Source organism: Sitophilus oryzae, unplaced genomic scaffold (assembly GCF_002938485.1).
Source record: "Sitophilus oryzae breed Bouriz unplaced genomic scaffold, Soryzae_2.0 scaffold_1432_pilon_pilon, whole genome shotgun sequence".
Taxonomy (NCBI): domain Eukaryota; kingdom Metazoa; phylum Arthropoda; class Insecta; order Coleoptera; family Curculionidae; genus Sitophilus; species Sitophilus oryzae.
The window spans coordinates 555,288-580,832 of record NW_022146096.1 but is presented as its reverse complement, the minus strand read 5'-3'; the positions used below and the strand labels follow the sequence as shown (position 1 = coordinate 580,832).

General features: G+C 34.2%; 1 protein-coding gene across 1 annotated transcript in view; it reads left to right on the top strand.

The window, feature by feature from the left end:
• LOC115876365 overlaps positions 1–25,545 on the top strand; it is a 323,773-nt gene that overhangs the window by 110,376 nt on the left and 187,852 nt on the right. Inside the window, exon 9 of the mRNA XM_030892108.1 lies at positions 18,054–18,069. Coding sequence (XP_030747968.1) covers positions 18,054–18,069 — 16 coding nt within the window. The remainder of the gene's footprint in view (positions 1–18,053; positions 18,070–25,545) is intronic.

Below are 25,545 nucleotides of genomic sequence, written 5' to 3'. Positions count from 1 at the left end.
TCAATATGTCTCCTTCCAAAATTTAAGATTAAATATGTAAAAATTAAAAAGTTTTGGTACAATTTCATATACTACGTCATCATAAGTGGGAGATTAGTTAGTAATCAGTAATCTTAATATTCTTGTTGTATACCATGACCTATTTTAAGAGGTCCATAGTTTACTGTTTTCAGTTGATATAATTTAGCCTATTGTAATTATCATTAACTGAACTTTTATAAATATGTTTTGTACTCATATTCAATAGTATCTATATCTATAGATCACCATTCTTAATTACTATTAATTGTTACGATTAAGTTGAACAGGTTGTTTTAATACATTTACGATTTACAATGCAGTATATTTATAACCTTTATTATTCTTAGTTAATTTTTTAACGTCAAGTAAAGATAGCATTTTGATTTATGAAGTGGTTCTATTATGGTTCCATTAACGTTCTACTTTTCGTTCCATATATTACTAGACCGGTAAACAATAACATAAATATTCAGTCCGGTTACATTAGAAACAGACATCAAAAATTACAAGTTAGAGGAAAAATTAATATAGTCTGTCCGACAACAAAATCCTTGACGGTGATAGATGTGTCTGTCATTTTAATTTCAAAGTAGTTAATTTTTTGACAAAGAAATAAGTTGGTACAATTGGAACGCATAACACGAAATTAATGTATTTTAAATTTGAGTGACAAGTGATTACTTCAAAATATTGTGAAAAGAAAACTGTATAAAACTGAAAAAATCTAATCAAGCTATTTTATTTAAAAAAATACAGTATGTGTTAATGCAAAACAAACAGGGGTATACCTATTTTAAACAAAACACCACATACCAAAGAAAATATAAAAAAGAACTATTTCTTACTTTCAAGCTTCAAGAAACCGGCATTTATTATTATATTTATCAATATAACTTAAGTACAAATAAAAAAAATATTTTACAGGAATAACTAAAACACAACATAAATAAAGCAAACTATTTTATGAATAATAACACTTACTGAATTTTATACCTTAAAAGTTGATTAATTAACTTTAATCTTAATTTTGTTTTTCCCATTATCTTCCTGCAGTACTAAAATCTATTATTTACCTATCTTGTGATGTTATTTTACAGCTACTCCAGTTTTTAGTACTTTCTCTCTTGGCACCGAATATTAACTATAAACTGTGTTCTTGGTCTACAGTTAATTTTCTCTCGATTTTTCTTTCACTTGACTTCAAAAGACAGAAAACACACGGAATAACACGAATCAAAATGCATCATCTTCCAAAACACAGGTTATTTGACATAATTGGACACAAATTATAACCTATAATTTGGCAAGACTTGACAAGTCTCATAAATCTTAAGTCGAACTCATACGCATCTGCGTCCGTGCATCGTTCATTGTTCCGTCACTCCAATAATATTGAAATATGATCTGTCATTTTTGAAATAAACCAATAAAACTGGTTAAAAACAACAAGAGATGATAGGATTGATTGACGTATTCAATAATTGTTTTCGGTCCCTTCCTGTTTCACCGGAAATGACTACAACTTTTGATTTTTAAATGGCACCCTCGTTATTGTGTTACTTTATTCCATAGAAAATGACACTCTGAATAGAATGACAAATCATAGACAACTTTTAACAATTTTGAATATGGTTTATTTGAAATTGCAACATGTGATTCATAACAATTTGACTCAAAATACCAAGTGTATGGTACCAAATTATAAAAAAAAAATTAATTAATTTTTTTTGAAATGTTTTTTTCTAAATATGCTAATGAGCTACCCTCGTTCCATTTGAAAAAATTGAGATATGATTAAAAATACGATTCGGCAATCTTTTGACCGGTTAGGACAAAACACTAAAAACATTAGACGATCAAATCTATTCATCCAAGGCTCCTTGATTAAAAATTTGTGTTTTTAACACAGCCATGGCACTCTAGATTGAAATTTAAAATACAATTTTGTTTTAAGTGAAAATGTCAAAAGTTAACATATTATGTCATTATGTTCAGAGTGTCATTTTCTATCGTGGTGAAAAAATTTTTGTAAGGTGAAAAAATACCGAGGGGGACATTTAAAAACCAAAAGTTGTCATTTCCGGTGACACAGGAAGTTTTTTTTAATTGATTAAATCTTATTGTTAGGCTACTATTAAACTCTTTTCCTCTACTGCTATTTTTCAGTAATTACATATTAACAGCGTTAAATTAATAATTATCCAATTCTTTCGATAATTTAAAAAATATTTTTTTTTCAAACTATACGTATACCAGTTTTCTATTGACAGATCGTGTTCATCCATTAAATTTATGGATCAGCTTTACAGATTTGAATTTCAAGTGGTTTCTTTACTTTAACAGTATCCTTTGGCTTGGAAAGTTGCCTAATTATTTCGAAAAAAATCCTCTTCAATTCTGTTGCTCAGAGATTAGACAAAAAGTAAATATAAATTTACAATTTACACATAACTATTAGAAGAATCATATCAATATTAAAGTAAACATATCAATCAACCTATGGTATATCAGTTACATATACTATTATATTTTATTCAGACAGGTATAATTCATTAAAATTAAATTAGTTCAATTAGATTATAAAATAATAAATATCCATTATGTACATTCAAATTATGAAATAAAAAACATCTATTATGAAGTACATCTAAATCAATAATTAATACCAATGCAACAATGTTTTAATGAGGTATACTTATAACTACAACTACAAATAGCAATGTCTTATTGAATTATTATTATTTAATATTGTAAGCAGGTATAAAATTTACTTAATTTAGAAGAATATCAAGCATTCCCTCGAATATTTGAAAGATACCAAGCTTAACAGGAACTTTACAAGTAATAAATATTATTTATTAAAATTTATAATCTAATTATTTTAATATTATTTACAAATAGGCTGTTTTAAACATGTGAAATATCAAATTGGCGACAATAAATAGTAATAATTTGAATTAAACCAAAAATATTATACAGGGTGTTTCAAAAACCTGTTACTATCTCTCCTCGGGAGATTTCTCATTAAAAATAAGATTTATTTCAACATAGGTCCGATTCAGCTTTGTTTCGCAGCAACAGGGGGTTGGAGTCTCATTTTTTTTATTTATTATAATAAGTACTTTTAATGATTCGAATAAAATTTTGAGGGTAAAAGTTACTGTAAGTGTCACATATTTAAGTACTAAAAAGTGTCGACAGATTCACCAGGGACGTGCATATTGGTTATCACTGGAATAGTTCTCTAAAAAAACATGTAGGCATGCCACTGTACTCGGTCACTCGAATATTGAAATTCGGTAATCGGAAAAAATCGGTATCTTTTGAGGAGTTTTTTCGATCCCCTAGTATTACTCGGTACGCAACTCGTAATCAGGATTCCTCGGATTATCATCCGATTATTGGAATCCCCGAGGATCAATATTCGAGGATTAAAATCATCCAATTATTTCCAACACTAGAGAGAAGTGTTTTGCGGTATTGTGCATTAGTGATATTTTGCTATTCTGACAGCAATGGTTCCCACCTACTTCGCTTATCTATCCTCATTTCCAGTCAACCTCTGATACCATTTTTGAAGTGAAACTATATGTATATGTATCTCAGAAATTAAGATGTTTAGGACATACATTCATATGAAGTTTTTCTCTTAGAATAGGTCCAAAACTCACCCCCTTAAATATTACCATGTCATTAATTACACACCCTGTATATATTATTATTAGCATATTCCTTTATACAATGTTGGTTACATTTATAATAATAGGCACATTGCATTCTAACAAAAAATATCCACATATTTTTCAGTATTTTACCGGATTATTACATAGCCACACGCTTAAAATGTCGAAGGTCGAACTTTTAATAATTCAAAAAACATGAAATTGAAATATGCAAAATTCAACACGGCCGAATTTCATTTTGAGTTTTTTCCAGTTCAGTTTTTCTCGCTTAAAAATTAGGTGTAATTTGCCGCAATTAATTACATAAATAAATCAATATTAGATTTTTTTCCTCTAGTGAAAATGAACTTTTTTTACCATCACATCAATCTAATTAATTGACTCGAACATAGTCATTTTTTCCGTTAGTGAAATTGCGTTAAGTGGACATTTGAGTGGTGTCGATGTGAATAAAGTGGTTTGTTTGTTTATCGTTCAAACGGAAAAATGTCCAATTATTTTCGATGGATGAAGAGCAAGAATAGGGAGGATATACCTTATCAGAAGCCGCGAAGTAACTCGTTGGATCCAAGGAGCTTGGAAGCTTCAGGGATAAGGAACTTTTGCAGTACTCCAAGTGAAAGCAGTGAAAGTCTTTTAGGAGACTTGATAAATTTGGTAATTTTTTTAAGAATTATTATGTTATTGTTATTGTATCCTGTAGGTATGAGTAGTTCAGTTTCTTTTTTAATACTCGATCAAATGAACGACTCGTTTAATCTTGCTCACCTCTAATTCAACTGTACCGGGTGGCCAACTAAGAATGGACGCCGGCTGTATCTCAGAAACTACTGATCGTATAACCTTGAGGAAAAAATTCTAATAAGTAAATCGACCAAGAGAAATCGCCGGAAATTATTTTCAAGTTCGAAAAATGTTCGCTAGGGGGCACTTCTCTGATAGCCAATCAGAAAACAGGGGTTTTCTCAAAAATATGCAGGTGAACAGGTATTTTAAATATTACTATTGTTATAATCTAGAAATTTGTATTTTTTTGATATGGAGTATTTTGCTTCAAATCTCATAAAATAAAGTGGTGAGGGAAGGTTAAACTTGCTTTTATTAAAATAAGGATAACTCTGGTTTAGGTTAGCCGATTTAAACAAACTAGGGCTCGTTTAAAACAGCTTCTCTTCCAGTATAAATTTTGTTTCCATAGATTTTTTCGTGGTAGCGAGAGGGTGCTGTTTGACATCATAACAGATATTGCGGTTTTGCATGAGAAAATTAAATACCAGGTTATATTTATTTTTACACAGTCAAATAGAGCACTTCTTCTTAAGGTGCCGTGCAGATTCCTGCGTAGGCGTTCATATTTTTCTTCCTCATCAGATGGGTCTATTAACTGCCGCGACTTGGAGTGCTTGGAAGTTCTGTATGCCTGTCCAATGACGAATATTTCTCAGCCAGGATAGCTTCCTTCGTCCTATTCCCCTTTTGCCCCCCTCTATTTTACCCTGGAGAATCAGACGCTGAAAGTGATAGCGTTCTCCACGCAGTATGTGTCCCAAATAGGCTATTTTCCTCTTCTTGATGATTTCGAAGAGTTCACGTTGTTCCAGACCAGCTCTTCTGAGAATGTCTTCATTCCTCACACGGTCGACCTAGGGCACTCTTAGCATTCGTCGTAGGGTCCACATTTCGAAGGCTTCAATTCGGTTTATTGTTGCTACCTTCAGTGTCCATGCTTCAACTAGTTCACCGGATTCAATATGCCTGGGTTTTTATTTATGAGGTCAATTCAAGAACGAGCATGGATAAATAACAATTAAATGGCATTAAAATGAAACTAAAATAGATGTTTTGATATTTTGACGTCACCAATTTACCTCTTTTTCCTCCTAGCCTACTGCTATAATTTGTAGACCTTATAATCCTCGGCGACAGCTTAATATGATTAATTTTCTTTACATCTCCCGTTAGAGAGAAGATAGAAAGTTGCGGTTTGCGCCGATATTTTGGAAATTTCGTGCTCTATTTAACTGTGCAAAAAGAAACAATATACAGCGCAATATCTGTTATGATGTCAAACAGCGTTCTCTAGCTACCATGAAAAAAATTATTGAAATAAAATTTGTACTAGAGATCATTAAGGAAGAAAAGCTCTTTTAAACGAGCCCTAGTTCGTTAAAATCGGCTAACCTGAACCAGAGTTATCTTTGTTTTAATAAAAGCAAGTTTAACCTTCCCCCATAATTTTATTTAATGAGAGAGCAAAATACTCTATATCAAAAAAAATGACAAATTTCTTGATGCTTACAACAGCAATATTTAAAATACCTCTCACGTGCATATTTCTGAAAAAAAATCCTGTTTTCTGACTGGCCATCACAGATGCGCCCCCTAGCGGACATTTTTCGAACTTGAAAATAATTTCCAGCGATTTCTCTTGGTCGACTTATTTATTACAATATTTTCCCAAAGTTATTTATATACGATAAGTAGTTTTTGAGATACAGCCGGCGTCCATTCCTAATTGGCCACCCGGTACTTGGTTCAAGTACACTTCGACCGTGTCAACTAGGCTTAGGTGGTTATTAGATGTCGGTTATGTTGGTTATGTAATGAACATTTCACATTCCCATCTCTCCTACTAACAAGATCGACATAGCGATTCACTCCTAGACATGTAAATACCGACCCAAGACTCTCTGTTACCAACCATGTATGATTGTAAACTAACGAATTTTAGGTTAAGTATATTGTGTTACTAAAATACTCTAAACACATATTTGAGTATTTTATTCTGCGACTGTGACAATTCCAATGTTTTTTTTAATATTCATTGCACACCATTTTTATTTTAATTGTATTTAGAAAAGTAATAGGATAACATAAAATTACTGAACATTGCTTCATTTGGATTGCAATATCAGTTTGTACAACTCAACAGCAATAAACAAATCGATATTGTTAATTGCTCATCTATTATTTTTTATAGATGCTATAAAGTATTCAGTTTTAAATATAATATGAAAATATGTAGCATGTGTTCTAAATAATACTGTATAATTTTTAAATGCATATTATTAATATTAAACGTCGAAGACATCTTACGTTTATTGATACCGTATTTACTATTTTTTATTCATTAAATTTGATCTTCTCATCGAGAATCAGAATTGTTTTCGAATGTAGATATTTATAGATGTACTCATAAATCATAAGTCGACCTGCAAGGTCATGTTTTGTTTTGTTGCATTTTAAACCATACACAATGTTTGGGCGAATTTTCGAAAAAATGAAACTCCAAATAATTGCCATATAAGTTTCATAAGTAAATTAGAGGTAGATAAATACAAAAGAATGAGGAGTTATCAAAAAATAATCATTAAATAGAAAAAGATTATACTGGGTGGTGCATCAGCGTTGGAAACAGAAAATCTCATGCAAATTGAACTCTCCAAATATTGCTGAATTCATATGCCAAACTTGAACAATTTTGGACAAGTCGATTTTAAGTAATTTAAGCATCTATTTTTAAATTATAAGTTGTCATCCTATAATGTTGTAAACGTAAAATTGTATTTTCAAATTAGAAAAATATTTTTCGGGGACACCAAGCGTAGGTACTATAACATAGTAGCGTAGACAGCACAGCCAATTGCATTCTGTCATAGGTTGACAACTTAAGGTATGTTGATATTTGCTGGTTTTGAAAGTTACCAGTTCAGTTTTAATTTAAAAATAAATGCAGTTTTTCTTAAATTAGTATTAAAACGGTTTGTCCAAAATTGTTCATATTTGTCATGTGTATTCAGCATACTGATCTCGTATAACTTTAAATGCAATAATAATATACAGTATGTTCCCGGATTGTCTTTGCAAAAGGAAAAACTTTTTCATTATTGACATTTAGAGGAAAATGCATTTTTCATAAAAAAAATTAGCTTGTTCTTAAATGGCTAATCCCGTTTACACTTTTCCAAATCTCCATACCGTTTTAAAGATAATTTAAAAAACATGAAAATATGGTTAAATTTTTTCCAGTCCTAAAAGTTCTAAAAATCAAAAGGGGTTTCTATGTTAATATCACTTCGATTTCATTCTTGGATACATGGTTCTTATTAATTTTGATTAACGTCATATTTTTGCTGTTGTTAAACTATTACATTTTCCGATAACTAATATCACCCTTTCCGTAACATTGAACTAAATAAATTTTGTGCTTCTTTAAAATGTTAAAGAAGCACAAAAGTTATTTAGTTAAAACAGCAAAAAATATAACGTAGCAAAATAAAACAGTTATTAGAATACACCAAAACACTTTATTCTTACGCGAAACGCGCGTCCAATGAAATATGAAAAAACTTTTTCACTGAAGCGCGTCCCGCGTAAAAATAAAGCGTTTTGGTGTATTGTGGTGAATTAGTGTTTTATTATGCTGTTATAACACCAAAGGTTCCAACCCTCAACTGTAAACACATGAAAAATACATTCTGATCGAAAAATATCGGCGTGAAAATCAATGATAATTTTGGCGAGGTCATTCTCTCGACGACATAAAAGATAAATTTAAATCTTCTTAAAGCCTTCAAACTGGTAGTAAGCGCCATCAAAAATTAAAGAGTACGGGCCCAAGTAATGACATTTAGGGCTTAATCTCGCCAAAATTATCATCCGTTGTCATTCCCCAGCCGTCTTTGACGTCGTTTTTTTTTCGATCAAATGGTATAATCATTCCGTATACAGGGTGCTACAAATTCGAGGTACGAGCATTGGTATCTCGGTAACCGTAATGGATACGAACATGGTTAAATTAGGGCAAAGTTGCGTTTTGGGATGTTCACCAAGATGCCATCAAAAAAGTTTTAAGAATTTCAAGGATTGCTGAGTTTTTTGGTAAAAACTGATTTTTTTGAAAATCAATTTTATTTTTTCCTGTCGTTACTTTTTCGAAAATCAAAAAACTAATTGCACATTCTCATGGCCACTTTATTGGGGCTATCTGATATAGTATATCTATAGAGATAGAGTATTTTTAGATTTTCAAATTAGCTGATAATTTGTGAGATACAGAGGCCAACTTAATTTTTTTAAATACGGACTTACATTTTTTATTTCAGGTTTTGAAAGAACTCGGTCTCCTGAATACAATGATATGCCACACGTTATGCTTTTTTTTTGTTTTGGATACTTTAACAGCAACAAAACTATTTAAATATTATTTAAAATAATTATATTCATGGTTTATCATGGGATAACAATATTGATCAGCGTTAATTAACATTGAATAAGGAAAATCGATCCAATTGGAAGATTCAAATAAATAATATCCAGGTCAGAAATTTAAAGAAATTATTTTTAACTTTTTTTATTGTGAATTTGAAATCTCAGTGTGCGATCTAATAATATGCATAGGTAATATTAATCGTAGTTATTATAAATAAATCAACTTTTACGAACTAGTTTCTAATGTTCTACATGTTCGAAAGGGTTACCACCCTCCCTATTGCACAAATTTATTTTTCGCTGAATTTTATTTATAGCTCTTTGAACTTTCTTCTTATACTTCTGAACGCATTTTGTACTCTTTATTGTAAATGTTGAGATAAATTGATTTCTCACTTTTACGAATGACGTCAAATAATGTAGCCCCTTCGTTATAGGTTGTGACCATTTCCAATCGATCTTCTGGGAAAATGATTTTATTGTTTATATTATATTATTTTTATATTAATTATTTTACATTATTTTATTGCATTTGATTCTCCGTATTCAATGTTTTACCCCACGTCATTGTTAAGCTTGAAAGCTTATCAATATTTTAACAATGAATAGATTAAATATTTAAAAAAAAGCAGAGCCGGACTTGAAATTAGTTTAAATAATTTGTGTTCAAATGTGAAAACAAAAAAATATTAAGTGTGGCATATCATTGTACTCAGGAGACCGAGTTCTTTCAAAATCTGAAATAAAAAATGCAGGTCCGTATTTAAAAAAATAAAGTTGGCCTCTGTATCTCAAAAATAATGAGCTAATTTGAAAATATAAAAATACTATCAGATAGCCCTAATAAAGTGGCTGCGAGAACGTGCAATTAGTTTTTTTGATTTGCTGAATAGTAACGACAGGAAAAAATAAAATTGATTTTCAAAAAAATCAGTTTTTTCCAAAAAACTCAGCAACCTTAGAAATTTTTAAAACTTTTTTGATGGCATCTTGGTGAACATCTCAAAGCGCAACTTTGCCCCAATTTAACCATGTTCGTATCTATTACGGTTACCGAGATACCAATGCTCGTACCTCGAATTTGTAGCACCCTGTATATCTCAAAGAGAGCATTGTAAAATATATTCAACAGCAATTTCATCTAGGTAGCCGACTTTTAATTATTAAAATCATTTATAGATTAAAGTTTCACACCTTCAGTTTTCGACTGATCAAGAGCGTTTATTTCAACAGGTTATCATGATAACGATAACAATTTCTGGGAAATAATTTATGGCATAGATCACTTGCTAAATTACAAATAGTTGACGTATCTTATTCATTTTGACAAAAATCAACATACCTAGAGATAAATTACGTTTAAAAAAATCCTTATTACAATGCATATAAAATGTACCTGTTTGATATTTTATTAGTATAGGTATTTTAGTTTAATAAAGGGGAAAAAGTAATTTATCTTTTTATCTAGATAATATTCAATTTAGTACGCCATTTTAAAAAGGTCCTAAAAAGGTCCAAAATACGCCACTAAAAAGGTCCTGAAAAGAATAATGTACGACTGCAAGGTCTGTACCACAACACTTTATGTAAACCAAAAACTCGTAATACAAAACTAAAGTGTTAAAACGAATAACAATGTCAGGAAATAAATAAATATACAGGGTCCGGCAATAGTGCGTCGGGCATCTGTAGCTCCTAGAACAAAAAACTGAAGAATTTTGTTTAAGTGCACATCTAAATTATGTTTTAGGATGTATTCCAGGAAAATATTTTAACTTCTATAGGGTGGCTCAAAAAAGTTTGAGTGGATCGGGATGATTTTTTTTTAAATGGAACACCCTGTATATTATTGCATTTTTGGCTTCTTTTCAGATCACTTTATATAATCCTAAGATATGAGTAAATATATTTCGATAGTTTTAGAGATATTAATAAATAAATAAAAAATATATATTTTTCAGCCTCTCTTAAAACATTTATTAAAAATACCAAGAACTGTCCTGAAATCAAAACGATATTAGATATTTACTTTAGATGGTCTGTACTTACTTTGCTATAAATATGGTAATCGAATATCATACAGGATGTTCAAAATTTTACTCCAAACTTTCTAAAATATAAAATAATTTTTCTTCGTTTTTTTAAATGGTATGTTATTCCCTGTATATTATTCTTTCAGTAGATGGAGAATTAAAAAATGAACATTTTTTGTATTTAGAGTATTTCAAATATTTTTGACGGTTTCGCAGATATTCGGTTTTATATTTCATATGGCATTTGCCATAGTAAATTTTTATCAAAACCACCCAATAATTTTTTTCTCGTATTTTACCGTTGAGAGACCCATATGAAATAATACTGCGTGTATCTGCGAAACTATTTAAAATTTTGAAATACTTTAAATACCCCAAAAAAAAACGGCACAAAAAGTGTTCATTTTTTAATTTTCCATCTAATAAAAAAATAATATACAGGGTGTTCCATTTAAAAAACAAAGAAAAATTATTTTATATTTTAGAAGATTTGGCGTAGAATTTTGAACATCCTGTATGATTTAAGATTACGATATTTACAGCAAAGTTAAGTACAGACCATCTAAAGTAAATTTTTTTTAGAATTTAGAATGAGTGGGAGGGGGGTTAATCACTTCGACCTTACAGATCCATTGTGTCCCCCTTTCTTGAATCATAACTCATCATACAGTCCCAGGGCTTTGACAAAAGCCAGTATCTGGGACGGTTTTATAGAGGGTAGTTCTCCATCTCCAATATCAGTCGTACCAAAATTCATGGCACGAATGGTTGTCGTCTCGGCGCACTCAGTGATGAGGTGTACTGGTGTTTCCCCATCTTCCCCACAGAATCTGCATTCGCCGTTTCCTCTTAGTTTCAATCTACTGAGGTGTCCATTGAGGAGACAGTGTCCTGTTAAAAACCCCGTGACAATCCGAAGATTGTTCTTACTCAGACCCAGGAAGGTCTGTGATTTTTCTTGATCATAAGCCCTCAGAAACTTCTTCGAGTGTCTTAGACCATTACAAGATTTCCATTCCAGGTTGCGGATGGAATCTTCCAAGTTCTTGAGTTCCGCCTTGAGTTGGTTCCCACTTGGAAAGCAGAACGGTTCTGGTCCAGTTAGTGGAGTGTTCGCTCCTTTCCTAGCTAGATTATTTGCTTTTTCATTGCCTTCTATCCCTTGGTGAGCAGGCACCCAGTGTAGGAGGACTTTGTTTTCTTTGCCTAATTTATTCAGCTTCTCTATGCATTCTTTGACCAATTTCGAATTGATTGATACTGAGTTGATCGCCTTTAATGCTGCTTGGCTATCAGATAAGATGGCTATTTCTTGTTTCCGATAGTTCCTATCTAAGATAAGTTGTACGCATCTCTCGATAGCGTAGATTTCTGCCTGTAGGATACTAGGGTAAGTGCCCATTGCTTCGGAGTAATTAGCTCTCGGCCCAAACACTCCGATCCCTCTTCCCGTATTGGTTTTGGAAGCATCAGTATACCAAGTTATGGTATGGTCTTTTAACTGCTGGGCAAGCGTTTCGCTCTTCCAATCCTTCTTATTGCTCAATACTACATTGACATGTTTGTCAAAGTTGTACGTTCTTGGCATATCGTCCATTGGGAGTTGCAGAAGTGGTATTTCCTTTTGAGGGTGTTCCAAGCCCCTGATCTGACAATTCTCCCAGTACTAATTCCGTTAGTGACCATTCTAATCATTGTCGCATTGGCATATCTACCAATGACAATGTGCAGTGGTGTTAGATCTAGAATGACCTCCATTGCTGCTGTTGGACAGGTTCTCATGGCTCCTGTGATGCACACACATGCTAGTCTCTGGACTTTGCATAGGTTTAGCCTTGCCGTCCGTTGCTCAGTTTTGTGTACCAGGCAACTGCTCCATAAGTAATCATGGGTCTTACTATCATGGTATACATCCAGCGCAAAATGTTAGGGGAGCAGCCCCATCTATTTCCGGCCAGTCTTCTGCATATCATGAGAGCCTTTATGGCTTTGCTGGTAGTGTTCTTAATATGCCTGTTCCACAGGAGTTTACTGTCCAGGGTTATTCCCAGGTATTTAACTTCCTGTGTTGGCAGTATTTCCTTTCCATCTAGTTGGATTCTTTTCAAGTTTTTCAGACTTCGCCTTCTGGTGAATGGCACTATCGCGGTTTTGTCTGAGTTGATACTCAGCCCGACAGTCCTACACCATCTCTCAGTGATACGGAGTCCTCTTTGGATAATATCACACAAGGTGCCTTCATGTTTCCCCCGAGCGATCATGACTATGTCATCTGCATACCCAATGCAGTGTATTCCCGCTAGAGTTAATTCATCTAGTAGTTCATCCACCACCAAGCTCCACAGCAAAGGGGAGGTTACTCCACCTTGTGGAGTTCCTTGCGTTGTTTTAACAGCTACAGTTTTGGTGCCCATCTGAGCCTCTGCTGTTCGTGTTGACAGCATTTCCCAAAACCAGCGAATAATAGTTCTGTTCACCCCTCTTGTTTCTAGAGATCGCCTGACCACCTTATGTGGTATATTGTCAAACGCCCCCGCAATATCCAAGAAGGCACAAATTGCTGTTTCTTTGCTATCCAGACTTGTCTGTATTAGCTCCGTTAATTGGTACAGAGCAGTTTCTGTGGATCTGCCCGTTCTATATGCATGCTGACTATCATGCAGTGGTTTAACCTTTAGATGATTTTCTCCAATATGGTTGTCAACTACTTTCTCCAGCGTTTTTAGTATGAACGATGTGAGACAAATAGGCCTAAATGACTTGGGATTTGTCCAGTCAGTTTTGCCTATTTTGGGTATGAAGATTACTTTTGCTCTTCTCCATGTGGTTGGTATATATCCCATCGCTAGACTGCTTCTTGTAATGCTTAGTAGATGGTGAGTAGCTATTTGCTGACCCTCCTTTAGAAGGGCAGGAAAGATCCCATCCACTCCTGCTGCTTTATAGGGCTGAAAGGTGTCGACCGCCCATTTCAGCTTTTGTTCTGTTATTACTAGCTTGGCCACTTCCCAATCCTCCCTACAAGGATTGTGAGGTTCAGTGGGAGCTACATAAGTATCAATAGGTATGCTACCTGGAAAGTGTGTATAAAGTAGGAGATTTGCTCTCTCTTTCTCTCCCTCCGTGTAGCTTCCGTCAGATTTCTTAAGTGCCATGATGGGGATAGATCCACTCTTGGCCATAGCTTTGTGTAATCTAGCTGCATCAGGAGTAGAAGTGATGTTTTCGCAAAAGGATCTAAAGTCAGACCGCTTTGCCCTTCTTATCTCCTTCTTATACTCAGTTAATTTCTCGCTGTAGAGCTGCCATTCGCCACTGGATTTAGTTCTATTAAAGAGTCGTCGGACCTCCGATCTAAGTTTGGCCAACTTCTTGTTCCACCAGGGCTTCTTGTTACTTTTTTGTGTGCCTTTACTTTCGGGGCAACTAGATTCATATGCATCCAATATTGCACCGCTGACTTCCCTTGCGTACAATTCTAGATGCAGATGGTTTCTGGCCCTACTTGCATCTATACGGTTTAGGTTGTCTACGAGATTGGTGTTATACATGTCCCAGTCTGTTTTTCTTGGATTCCTTCGAGTTTCTGTTTGGGGTGTGATTCCTCCTAATTTGAACTCGATGATTCTGTGATCTGATAGGGAGGGTTCCGTTGAGACCCTCCATTGTTTCACGTAACTGATTACACCAGCACTCCCGATTGTTAAATCTAACACTTCTGCCCGCGTTTTTGTCACAAACGTGGGGCTGTTCCCTACATTGAGAACTTCAAGATTGCATGCTAAGAGAAATTCAAGTAAACACTCACCTCTAGTGTTAGTGTTAGTGCTTCCCATACCTCATTGTGTGTATTGGAGTCGCATCCCATTAGCAGAGGTAGTCGCCGTTGGCTGCAGAATCGCACGAGCTCCCGTACCTCCGGAGGCGGTGCCTCCCCGTCACCCGGAAAGTAAGCAGAGGCAATCACGATGTTTTTACTGCAATCCTCGATATTAAGCTGAACCATGATAGGAACAAGATCTCGGGTTGTAAATTCTGAAACACATGTGTAGTTAATGTCCTTTCTTATAAGAATACAGGCTCGGGGAAATTCCTGCCTGTTATCATATATTACCTTTGAATTTTTTCCAGACAAACCTCTAATCTGTCCCTGATACACCCAGGGTTCCTGGGCTAGTACCATTGCATAATGATTTTTCTCAAAGAGTCTTGCTATTGTAGCGGAAGACCCTTTTGCATGGTGCAGGTTTATTTGGGATATCCCATGCATGGGGGGGGAAGGAAGAAAGGATAAGTTTGGGGTGGGAAGAGGGGCTGGAGTAGGACTTTGGACCTGGTTTAGGTTACTGGGGTGTGTGAGGATTCTCCCGTTGTAGAGGGGATAGGGTATTCCTCATCTTCCTCTGACAACGGAAGTTCCTCCTCCGAGAAGTGGCCATCAACCTTCTCCGAGGATATACACCCTTCCACCACGGTTGGGGTTTGGCCCTCCGTGCCCTTCACAGTCGAGGAGCTAGTCTTCGGCTGAGGTTCCTGTGAGGTAGAGGCTGGAGGATATGTCTCCATTTTCTCTACCTGTTTAGCTTGGTCTCTTCTTAGACCTGATACCGGTGTTGTCCCGAATCTATAGTAAAGAGTGTATCCCTCTTTCTCTATTGCCTCCTTGGATTTGAGGTCAATTCCTATTGTGAGGACTTGGCCGTGGCCCTCCTCCCTCGAGTTGATGATTCGCCAACACGACGTCCTTACATCGGAGTTCTGACCCTGGATAAAGGTTCAGCAGGTAGGTGGTGTCTTTCCCTTTGCTCCTTGGCAAATAGACCGTGATGGTCGCCTCCTTAGGGATGTTTTCTCCCTTCAGAGCAACCAGTCCCGGCCCCTGCCAATTCTTAAGTTTAGGTGCCGTTTCTATCAACCAATCCGCCGATTCTGGAGATACACAGTCTATGAGGAGCATGCCCACCCGAAAGTGAATCCCCGCAAATCGCATTTGACCCACATTTTGTCCGTCGTTGTGTTGCTCTCCAATCGCCACTACTTCGTCCAGTATCGCCTCTTCTAGAGCCGTTGCTGGTCGGTGGTCAGTACAACCTCTGGGTAATCCTTTGGTAGCACTGCCATTTTCACTTGTCCAGCAATAGAGGCAAAGCTGGTGATATGTCCCTGCTTGCCTCTCGGTGTTGGACGTCTTTCCATCCTGGCTTTTTTCTCTTCTTGCCGGAGCAGAGGTGAAAGGTTTTCGTTCCCTCTTTTGCCCTTTGGTGAAGATGCGCCGGCCTGTTTCTTGGTTCCTTTGCCCTCCCCTCTATGGAGGAGTACTTTCTCTTTTGCTTCCTCTGGAGCAAGTCCTGCGTGGAGCAGTCGGAGGTATCTCCGTGCTTCTGCTCCGCTAAGACCCACTCTCAGCGGATCGTCCAACCCGCCTGGTTGACCCAGGCCAGGTAGACTAAACGGTAGTCTGTGTCGCCTGTTGGGTTTAGAGGTAAGCTCCCGACCCTTGCTAAAGGAGGTGGTAGCTTGAGTATCACTAGCGCAGGACGGTCCCGCGCAAGTGTCAGCCACCTCTCCTGTAGTTTTCTTTGGGGGGTTTGACCCCCTGGAACTTTCATTGTTCCTGTTCCCAGTGTCGCTAGGGGGTTTCCCCACAGCTTCTCCGGTGGTGTTGGTGTTTTTATTTTTATTACTGCTCATAGTGTTCCCACGAGTCGCTAGGGAAAGTCAGTCCACTTCTACAGAGCCCCGCATGTAGAAGTAAGGGGTAAATACAATGGGGTGCCCCCTGATGCCCCAAGGTTGAGACCAGTAATGGCTAGTCCCCTATCTAGCCACGCATCCCTTTGACCTGGTCCCGCCATCGTAGGATTTAGGTTTTTGGTGAGGTTGTCTCCTCTTGGTCCAGGCGGTTAAGCCAAGACCCCCCCACACCCTCTACCCGCGAGACATGACCACAGACAGTAGAAGGTGCCTGGTTTAAATGTCTTGGTGCAATTCCCTGGCCACTACAGCCAGAGACAAGACAATGAGTGAGATGCTTCTTGGACCGAGCCAAAGTGCTAGAGGAGATTCTGCCAGCACCTGACAAGGAGCTTCCCCACCAACGACAAGGTCTTGCATCTCCTAGGGGAAGATCTAAAGTAAATACCTAATATAGTTTTGATTTCAGGCCAGTTCTTGTATTTGTAATATTTTTTTTAATTAAGGTTGAATAATATAATTTTTTTAATTATTTATTAATATCTCTGAAACTATCGAAATATGTTTATCCATATCTTAGGATTATGTAAAGTGATCTGAAAGGAAGCCAAAAAGCAATAATATATAGGGTGTTTCATTTTAAAAAAATCATCCTGATCCACTCGCACTTTTTTGAGCCACCCTATAGAAGTTAAAATATTTTCCTGAAATACATCGTTGTACATACTTTAGATTTACACTTAAAGAAAATTCCCAAGTTTTTTATTCTAGGAGCTACAGATGCCCGACGCACTATGTACTACACGACACTGTATGTGACAACTTGACATTTTTTACAGCAGAGCTACCACCGGAAAATCCCCAGTGGGAAAATTAATCTCCAGTTAGTGAGCCCGGCGCCGAATATGTTCATGGTTGGCAACACTGAATTTAAAAATCGCGCCCTTGATTACGTAACTAAAAGTTTAATTGGTATCGAATAGAGCTTTTCAGTGAATAACGAATTGTTTCTAGATCCATAAAAAATATTATTGAGAATTCTTTCTTAATAGAATTTTAGAATTGTGATGGCAAAATTTAAAACAATTTTCGGAAAAAAATATATAAACACATGACGTGAATTGGTTTAGACGAGATTGTGTTTTCATACTTCTTTATGGTTATGCCACAAATTAACTAGTTATGCAGAGTAAAAATTGAAATTAAATGCAACCAAAATTGTTTTTAAAATAATTGAATTTATTTGGTATTTCACTTTCTTCTTCGTCGTCTTTGTAATTTGAGAAACCCAGCTTTAAATTACCAAAAACTGACTTATAAGGTCTGTGATATTACATATTCATATATCTGCTGCATCATTTGCTTTATTTATATTTATCTGTAATTTTAATTTATTTTGGTTTTTTTTCAGAGATCTCTTCATCCCGGTAAGTACCATCATGTGCATTTGTGGATGTTAAAAACACTGGTATAGTATTTATAATAGCCTTATAATAGTAATAAGTAATAAGATATTTTTAAAAGATAAAATATTGAATTAAGGCTTTCCGATCGATTTTTCTAATACAGAAACCTGTAATTCTGTACGGTATAGTCCCCTCAGATGGTGCTTTATTGGTAGTTCATAACTGGTTGCATAAAACCGTATCTTGCTTCTTATAATAATATTTATAACCTTGACCTAATAGAAGGCCTTTAAATCCCAAAACATTCACTTTTGATATTTACTAGCTGTGATTGTTTTTAATATCAAAACATATGCAATACTTGTTGTTTTCCGGTTGAACAATAATTATTAATGTTGCAAAAAATACGCCTTTCTTTTATAGCACAAAATTCTTTCTGTGTCATGTAAACAAACAATTACGCGTTACAATTATTCGTAATATATCTGTGACTTGTATTGTTGCATGATCAGGTTACGTAAACTCGGGATTGTTGTCTTGATAAGTACGATGTACTTCCGGACAACAGTGTTGTCACGTTTCGATAAAATAGTTAGTAGATGGGAAAGTCAGATTTTAATATGGGTGGATGTACCTATTAATTTAAAACATAAAAGCCGGTTTTTACAAATCATGACACACCTACCAAAACAGTGTTTGCATGTCTGCTGTGTCAGCGACCCGGGTTTTTGGAAATGCGTGTTCCAGGTTTTGAAAAACTGGCACACATTTGCTATATTCGATTTTTGTTGTAATTTCTCACAAACAATTCATTCTCGAGCGTAAGACTGATGCTTAAAAATAGTTTGTTTACAGTTTTTGGTAGCTTTGGAATATTCCTCCTATACAAAGTTATTTGTGTTTATCAATAAATCGGAGGGTGTAGTTTGTTTTCCGGAAGAAAATTACGTTTCAGTTTATTTTTAGTTATCGAATATTTTTTCTCGGAATAGGGGTCGTTGTTCTGAACTAGGTTATAGGGCAAACGTTCTTCATATACAGTGTCACCGACAAGTTCGCCGCAAAGGTTAATTATTCTTACTTATTGATTTAGATAGTCTTTGACTTTAGCGTTAGTTTTTCCGTTGAGTTGGATTAAACATAGATAAAAGAAACAATTTTAGACTGGAAAGTGTCCATAAGGACAATGTAAATACTATTTGGCGCTGTTCTTACAACGGTCGCTCTCCAAAGCTTTTGATCATTTCGGAGCGGTTCGGCTTTTTCCGGAATTATGCCGCCAAATATTGTTTATTCAAATTTATTATTTTCTTTTAATTTTTTAAATAAAATACAGTGTGTTGCATATAAGAAACTTTATAGCATTATATAAAGACATGTGTGAAATACCTATGAAACATTGGAAATCAACGTTATGACAGTTCACACAGCTTTTTAATGCCACTGTTTCACAATTATCACGGGTTTGAGTAATTTAAAATTTAAATTAAGCTCACAAGATAGCAATAATTACTTTGAAAATGGACGCTTTAAACACTTTTCGGTATTTTTTCAATGAGGGCAGCTTAAATTTTGAAAGATTTTATAATTTTTGAAGATTCGGACTTTGACAAGAGAAAAGTATTTCTGTTCTTGTTTACGGTTCTTCTTAGCAACCGCTATAGCAACGCTCACCCTGTATATACATATATTTTTAATTTGGTTGCCAAAATTGCTATAAAATATTTTCATTGTATACATAATATGCTTATTATTTATTTATTTTATCAATATTATTTGACTATACATATTATAATTATTGATTTATAAATTTTATATTACTCTGAGCTTCTAATAAATTGATGGAAGACATTCCTGGAATATTTTTTGTATGCACAAAGACAAAGATATTAGATTACGGATTTCATTAAAACCCATTAGGAGACTTAGATGATTTTTTTCATCTAAGTCTCCTTGAAAAGATTTAAGATTTTTTTTTCCCTAAGTAAGTATTTAAAAATTCTTTTTCTTATTTTAATACCATTCAATCCTATTATATGAAATACGTAGAATATTTTACTTACACTCTTTATTATTAGATGGAATAGTTGCCATCATTGTTTATATGTATTATGATATACAGGGTGAGTCTTCAATAAGTGCAAATATTTTCAGGGCTGGTAGATCTCGATAAAAGAAACATATTTTCTGTTGACCGTTTTCCAAATAAGTCCAAAATAACGGCGTTATATTACTTTTTTGAAAGTAAAAATTTCCAAAGAAAAATAAAATAAATTTTTGCTTAAATTTTGAGAACCACTGGATTTTTTCTGGAGTTTCTTTCTTGTAAATTTAATTTTTAGTTAAAAAACATTAATTCTTGATAATATGGCAATATAGGAAGTAGATTAAACTTACAACAGAAAATCCAGAAAAGATCCAACGGTTCTCAAAATTTAAGCATTTAAATTTTTTTTTTTAGAAATGTTCAAAGTAAACTAACTCGGTTATTTTGGACGTATTTGAAAAACGGTAAAGAGCAAATATGTTTCTTTTGTTGAGATGTACCTGCCCTAAAAATATTTGCCCTTATAAGACTCACCCTGTATAAAGATATAACTTAGGATGATCTATCCTACATCTCCTTTATCATTTCAATGAAAATTCAGATTTATCTGATTAATAGGATATCGGTAGCATTTCGTAAATAGTGTGCATAAATCTTATGGATCTTTTACGTCCAAGAAAATGGGGAATGTTGAAAGATTTACGGAAATTATAAATTACAAGAGTAATAACGAGATTTATTTTTGAAAATAAATACTTTGAAGGTTTAATAATTAATGATGCACTATACAGAACGATTTTTATTCATTATCGAAGAATCGATGAAAATAAATGGTCTTGGCACAAGATAAATTAATTTATCAAATTAATTCTGGGGGTAGTTATTCTAGGTATATTTTTATATTCATCTATATTTTAAAATTAGTCCCTACATATCGTCCTATTGCTACCAAAAGTCACTAACATTTTTCCGAACAACCAAATTCAATCACTAACTATGTTTTGAAGCGGAGAATCGATTGCAAAAGTCATTAACTACGATTTCTGGCTATTTATGTTTTAGATTAATACCGAATAGTTACTAACTATAACATCTTTATGCAATGCAATTCATCTTTAGACGCATTTTTCTCGGAAGTAATAAAAAGTAAGTTAGTGACTTTTGGCAGAAATGGGACGATATAATAATTATTACAGAATACATATGTTAATATACCTTTATTTGTTAGGAAGATATTCCGTAGTGATCGAGGTAGTGATAGTATAACGCCAAATTGGCACAGACCAAAATCTTTTGTTATAGCTAAGTTGTAATTTGGATTTCATTTGGAGATGATTTTGTTCGTATATGTCCCAAGCCAAGATTTTATATACTTACGTGGATATATCAAAGCCATAAGTTTTGAAGTCCGGTTAACAAGGTACAAGTACTTGGATCAAGTACGCTTGGACACTGCTACAATGTTTGAAAATCATAGTTGTAAATCAATTAACACGATCCCAGCGGCGTCAAAATGTATTTGATCCAAGTACATTAATACGTATCTATTTTTTTTACTTTCTTATTACATCTCTTAATTCTGCTTACTTCGGCTTTCTTCGTGATCTATAAATAAACATGTCTAACACGTGTATACCCAGCTTGAAGGAGAAGAAAAAAAAATGTAACATAAGCCATCCAAATAAGACTGAAAGTCCCTTCAGAATTGGTTGAGCGCAGCGGTTTGGGAGAAAGAAAGACCGAAAAAATATAAAACAGACATGTGGGTTCGGATGATGTAGAAATATCCATATATGCTTTTCTTACTTTTGTTTATACCGGGTGTTGCATCATCGCAACGTTGGAAACATAGGGACTCCTATGAAAATTTTGAACTGTCCAAATATTGGTTCCCTTATTAATTTTACAGCTAAGTCGTTAATAGTTTTTTTACAGGTCTATCTATGAGGGCTGAATATGAGTGCCTAACTCGAACAATTTTGGACAAGTCGATTTTAAGTAATTTAAGAAAAACTGCATATATTTTTAAATTAAAACTGAACAGGTAACAGTGCAAATCCAGTCAAATGTCAACATACCTTAAGTTGTCAACCTATGATTTTATCATTGTCAAATATAATTTGTTGTGCGGTCTACACTACTATTTATAGTACCTACGCTTAGTGTCCCCCAAATGGATTCCAACTTAAAATGGCATTTTAAATTTGAATCTAGAGTGTCATGGCTGTGTTAAAACCATTAATGTTTAATCAAGGAGCTCTGGAAAAATAGATCTGATCGTTTAATGTTTTTGGTGGCTATTCCTGACCGGTTAAAAGATGCCTAAATCATATTTTTACTCATAACTCAATTGTTTCAAATGGGAACGAGGGTGGCTCATTGGGATACTATTTGGAAAACGCATTTTTTTACGAATAATTTGGCACTACACACTTGTTATTTCGAGTTATATTGTCGTTAAATGGTACGCGCACACTGACCAGAGCCGCACGCACCGCATTGGCCGAAAAAAATATTGTTTGTGTTACTTTCAATGAAGGTGCGCACACTAGCCAGAGCCGCACGAATCGCATCGACGAAAATGCGGCCAGCATTGTTGGGCCAGAATGATTTTCGATAAATGCGGCTAGTGCTGCTGACGTCACGCGCAATTCCTTCCACTCTACATAGGTAGCCGAAGATGAGATTAGAAATTCAATATGCTAAGAAAGTTCGCAAATTTTTCATGGCTTATATTGAAATATTGGAAAATGTTTAGTTCATCCTCAATTAAATATGAATATAATGTGGATTTTTGCAAATATTGTGAACCTATAACTTTCGATTCTTTCTCGTGATTTCTTCTTCTATTAGCAAGGAGCTCATAATTATTTCTTGTCCGTGCTCATTCATTGTCGAGAAATATTAAAAAAAAACACGCTTATCACCGCAGACAGGACTCCGGAAGCGACTGATCAGAAATTCGATTGGCAAATACGGATGTGGTAGGGGTGAAGAGAAACAAAATAGCGATAATGCGGCGCGTTCGGTACGGGTCAGTGTGCGCGACAAGAAAAAAAAGTGCGATTCGTGTGGCGAGTGCGGCGCTGGTCAGTGTGCGCGTACCTTTATGGCCATGGCGCTCTAGATTCAAATTATAAATGCTATTAACAAGTAATGTCAAAAGTTGACATATGATATGTCAATGATATTTCGCCTTTCAACTAGTAACCATATTTTTTTATAGTTTGGTTTACGTTAAACCATGAAGATCTGTTCTATTTACACTTTCATCTGTTGAGGGAACTAAACTTTATATGAAACTCTATATGGAACCGTAATATGTATTCTGTAATAATAATTAATGATTCGTAGAGTGAATTGTATTTTTGAATAAAATATGAAACTATATGGAAAAGAACAGCATTAAAGACGGCTGGGGGATGACAATCGATGATTTATTTTGGCAAGTTCAAGCTCTAGACGTCATTTACTTGGCCCGTACTCTTCTTTAATTTTTAATGGCGCTTACTGTTACAGCTGGCCAAAAGGATTGTAATTTATTTGTATATTTAGTAAAAACGATTTTTATATGGTATATGTATAATTCGAGAAAAAAAAATTGGAAATAGATTGTGTGTCTGGAATCGTTCTATAATTTTTTTAATCTTCCTATAATTAATATTAATGTTTGATAATTTTTATGTCAATTTTTAGTAAATGACGTTTAGAGATTGACTTCGCCGAAATCATCATCGATTGTCGTTTCCCAGCTGTCTTTGACGCCGATTTTTTTGATCATACGGTATCTACTAATTGTACAGTCTATTAACACTGATTAGTGTTAACAAGAAGCTCTTACGTCGATTGGACGTCCTCACATGAGAAAATAAATGGCACAATAATATTTCATTCCAAAATAAGAAAATCTTGACCCATTTTATAAATAACTTAATACACTGGTATATCCATAAATTTTAAAACGAAGGACGGTGACAGTATCAGTGGTACATAACTGGACGCACAACAATAATAATTCATTTTCAATAAAAATACAGATAAAACATATCACAGTACACAGATATAACACTGATGCTCTTAATTGCTTATTGTTTATAAACGTATTAAACAAGAAACAAGACAGATAATGCAACTGTGTTAATCAATAATATTGAAAACTTTAGATGAAGAGCACACGCTAAGACGCTAATGATAATAATTTTTAATTATAATGCTAAATGCTAATATCAGCTAACACGACTCATATCTTAAAGCTCTTGGTTGTCATCTTTCTGTCTCACTGAAGCAGTCTGACTGAAAACGGCGCTTGTGTAGCTCCGTCACGTTGGAAGCCGCTTTATAGTAAACTTTTCGTTTTTTGGTTTATTATCAACTACAAACGATGCAATTGATTGTAGTAAATTCAATTTTTTGTAGTACTAATAATTATTGGTCAGAAAAAGTAAATAATTGGGTGCAATGTAATAAACAGAAAAAATATTGTTTTAACAAATGTCTAAAAATCTTCAGAATTGTTTGCAGTTTTATGTACCTAGTAGCAGAAAATTCTATGAAAGTTTCTTGGAATTAGAGAAGTATAATAAAATTTGGAAATTAACATAGTTTGACATAATGTCTTTAGTTGTATATAAACTACAAACGATGCATTTAATTTTTTTCTACAATCAATTGCATCGTTTGTATTTTATACACAACTAAAGACATTAGTAATTAAATTTTACTTCAGTAATTCCAAGAAACTTTCATTGAGTTTTTCAGCTGCTACATAATTCAAGTTTCATAAAGTTTTTTAGTCATTTGTCAAAACAATAACTTTTTCTCTTTATTAGACTGCACTCAAATGTTTACTTTTTCTGACAATTATTAGTACTACAAAAAATTTGGATTTACTACAATCAATAATTGCATCGTTTGTAGTTTATGTATAAAGACACTATGTCAAACTATGTTAGTTTCCAAATTTTACTATACTTTATACTTTACTAATTCCAAGAAACTGTCATTGGTTTTTCTGCTACTACATAAAACTACAACAATTTTGAAGATTTTTAGACATTTGTTGAAACAGTATTTTTTCTCTTTATTACATTGCACTCAAATTATTGGTACTACAAAAATAAATGAATTGTAGTTGATAATAAGCCAAAAAACGCAATCGTTCAGTAACACTGAATCAGTCAACTGCTTTAATGAAACTGATAGGTGGAATCCACTCGTCAAAAAGAGTTTCAGTATTTTATAATATCTTTTTACATTAGTTTTTTTTTAAATTAATTAATAAATGTTTATTATAAATACCCCTATAAAGCATTTTAGTGAGATATTTTTAAATACATATTTGGGAAAATTATACTGGTAAATTTTCCGGGGCAAATAGATACAATTGATTTCGAAATTCTCGTTACTAGACCTCTCCGGTACATAATTTAGAGAAGTAGATGTGGGATATA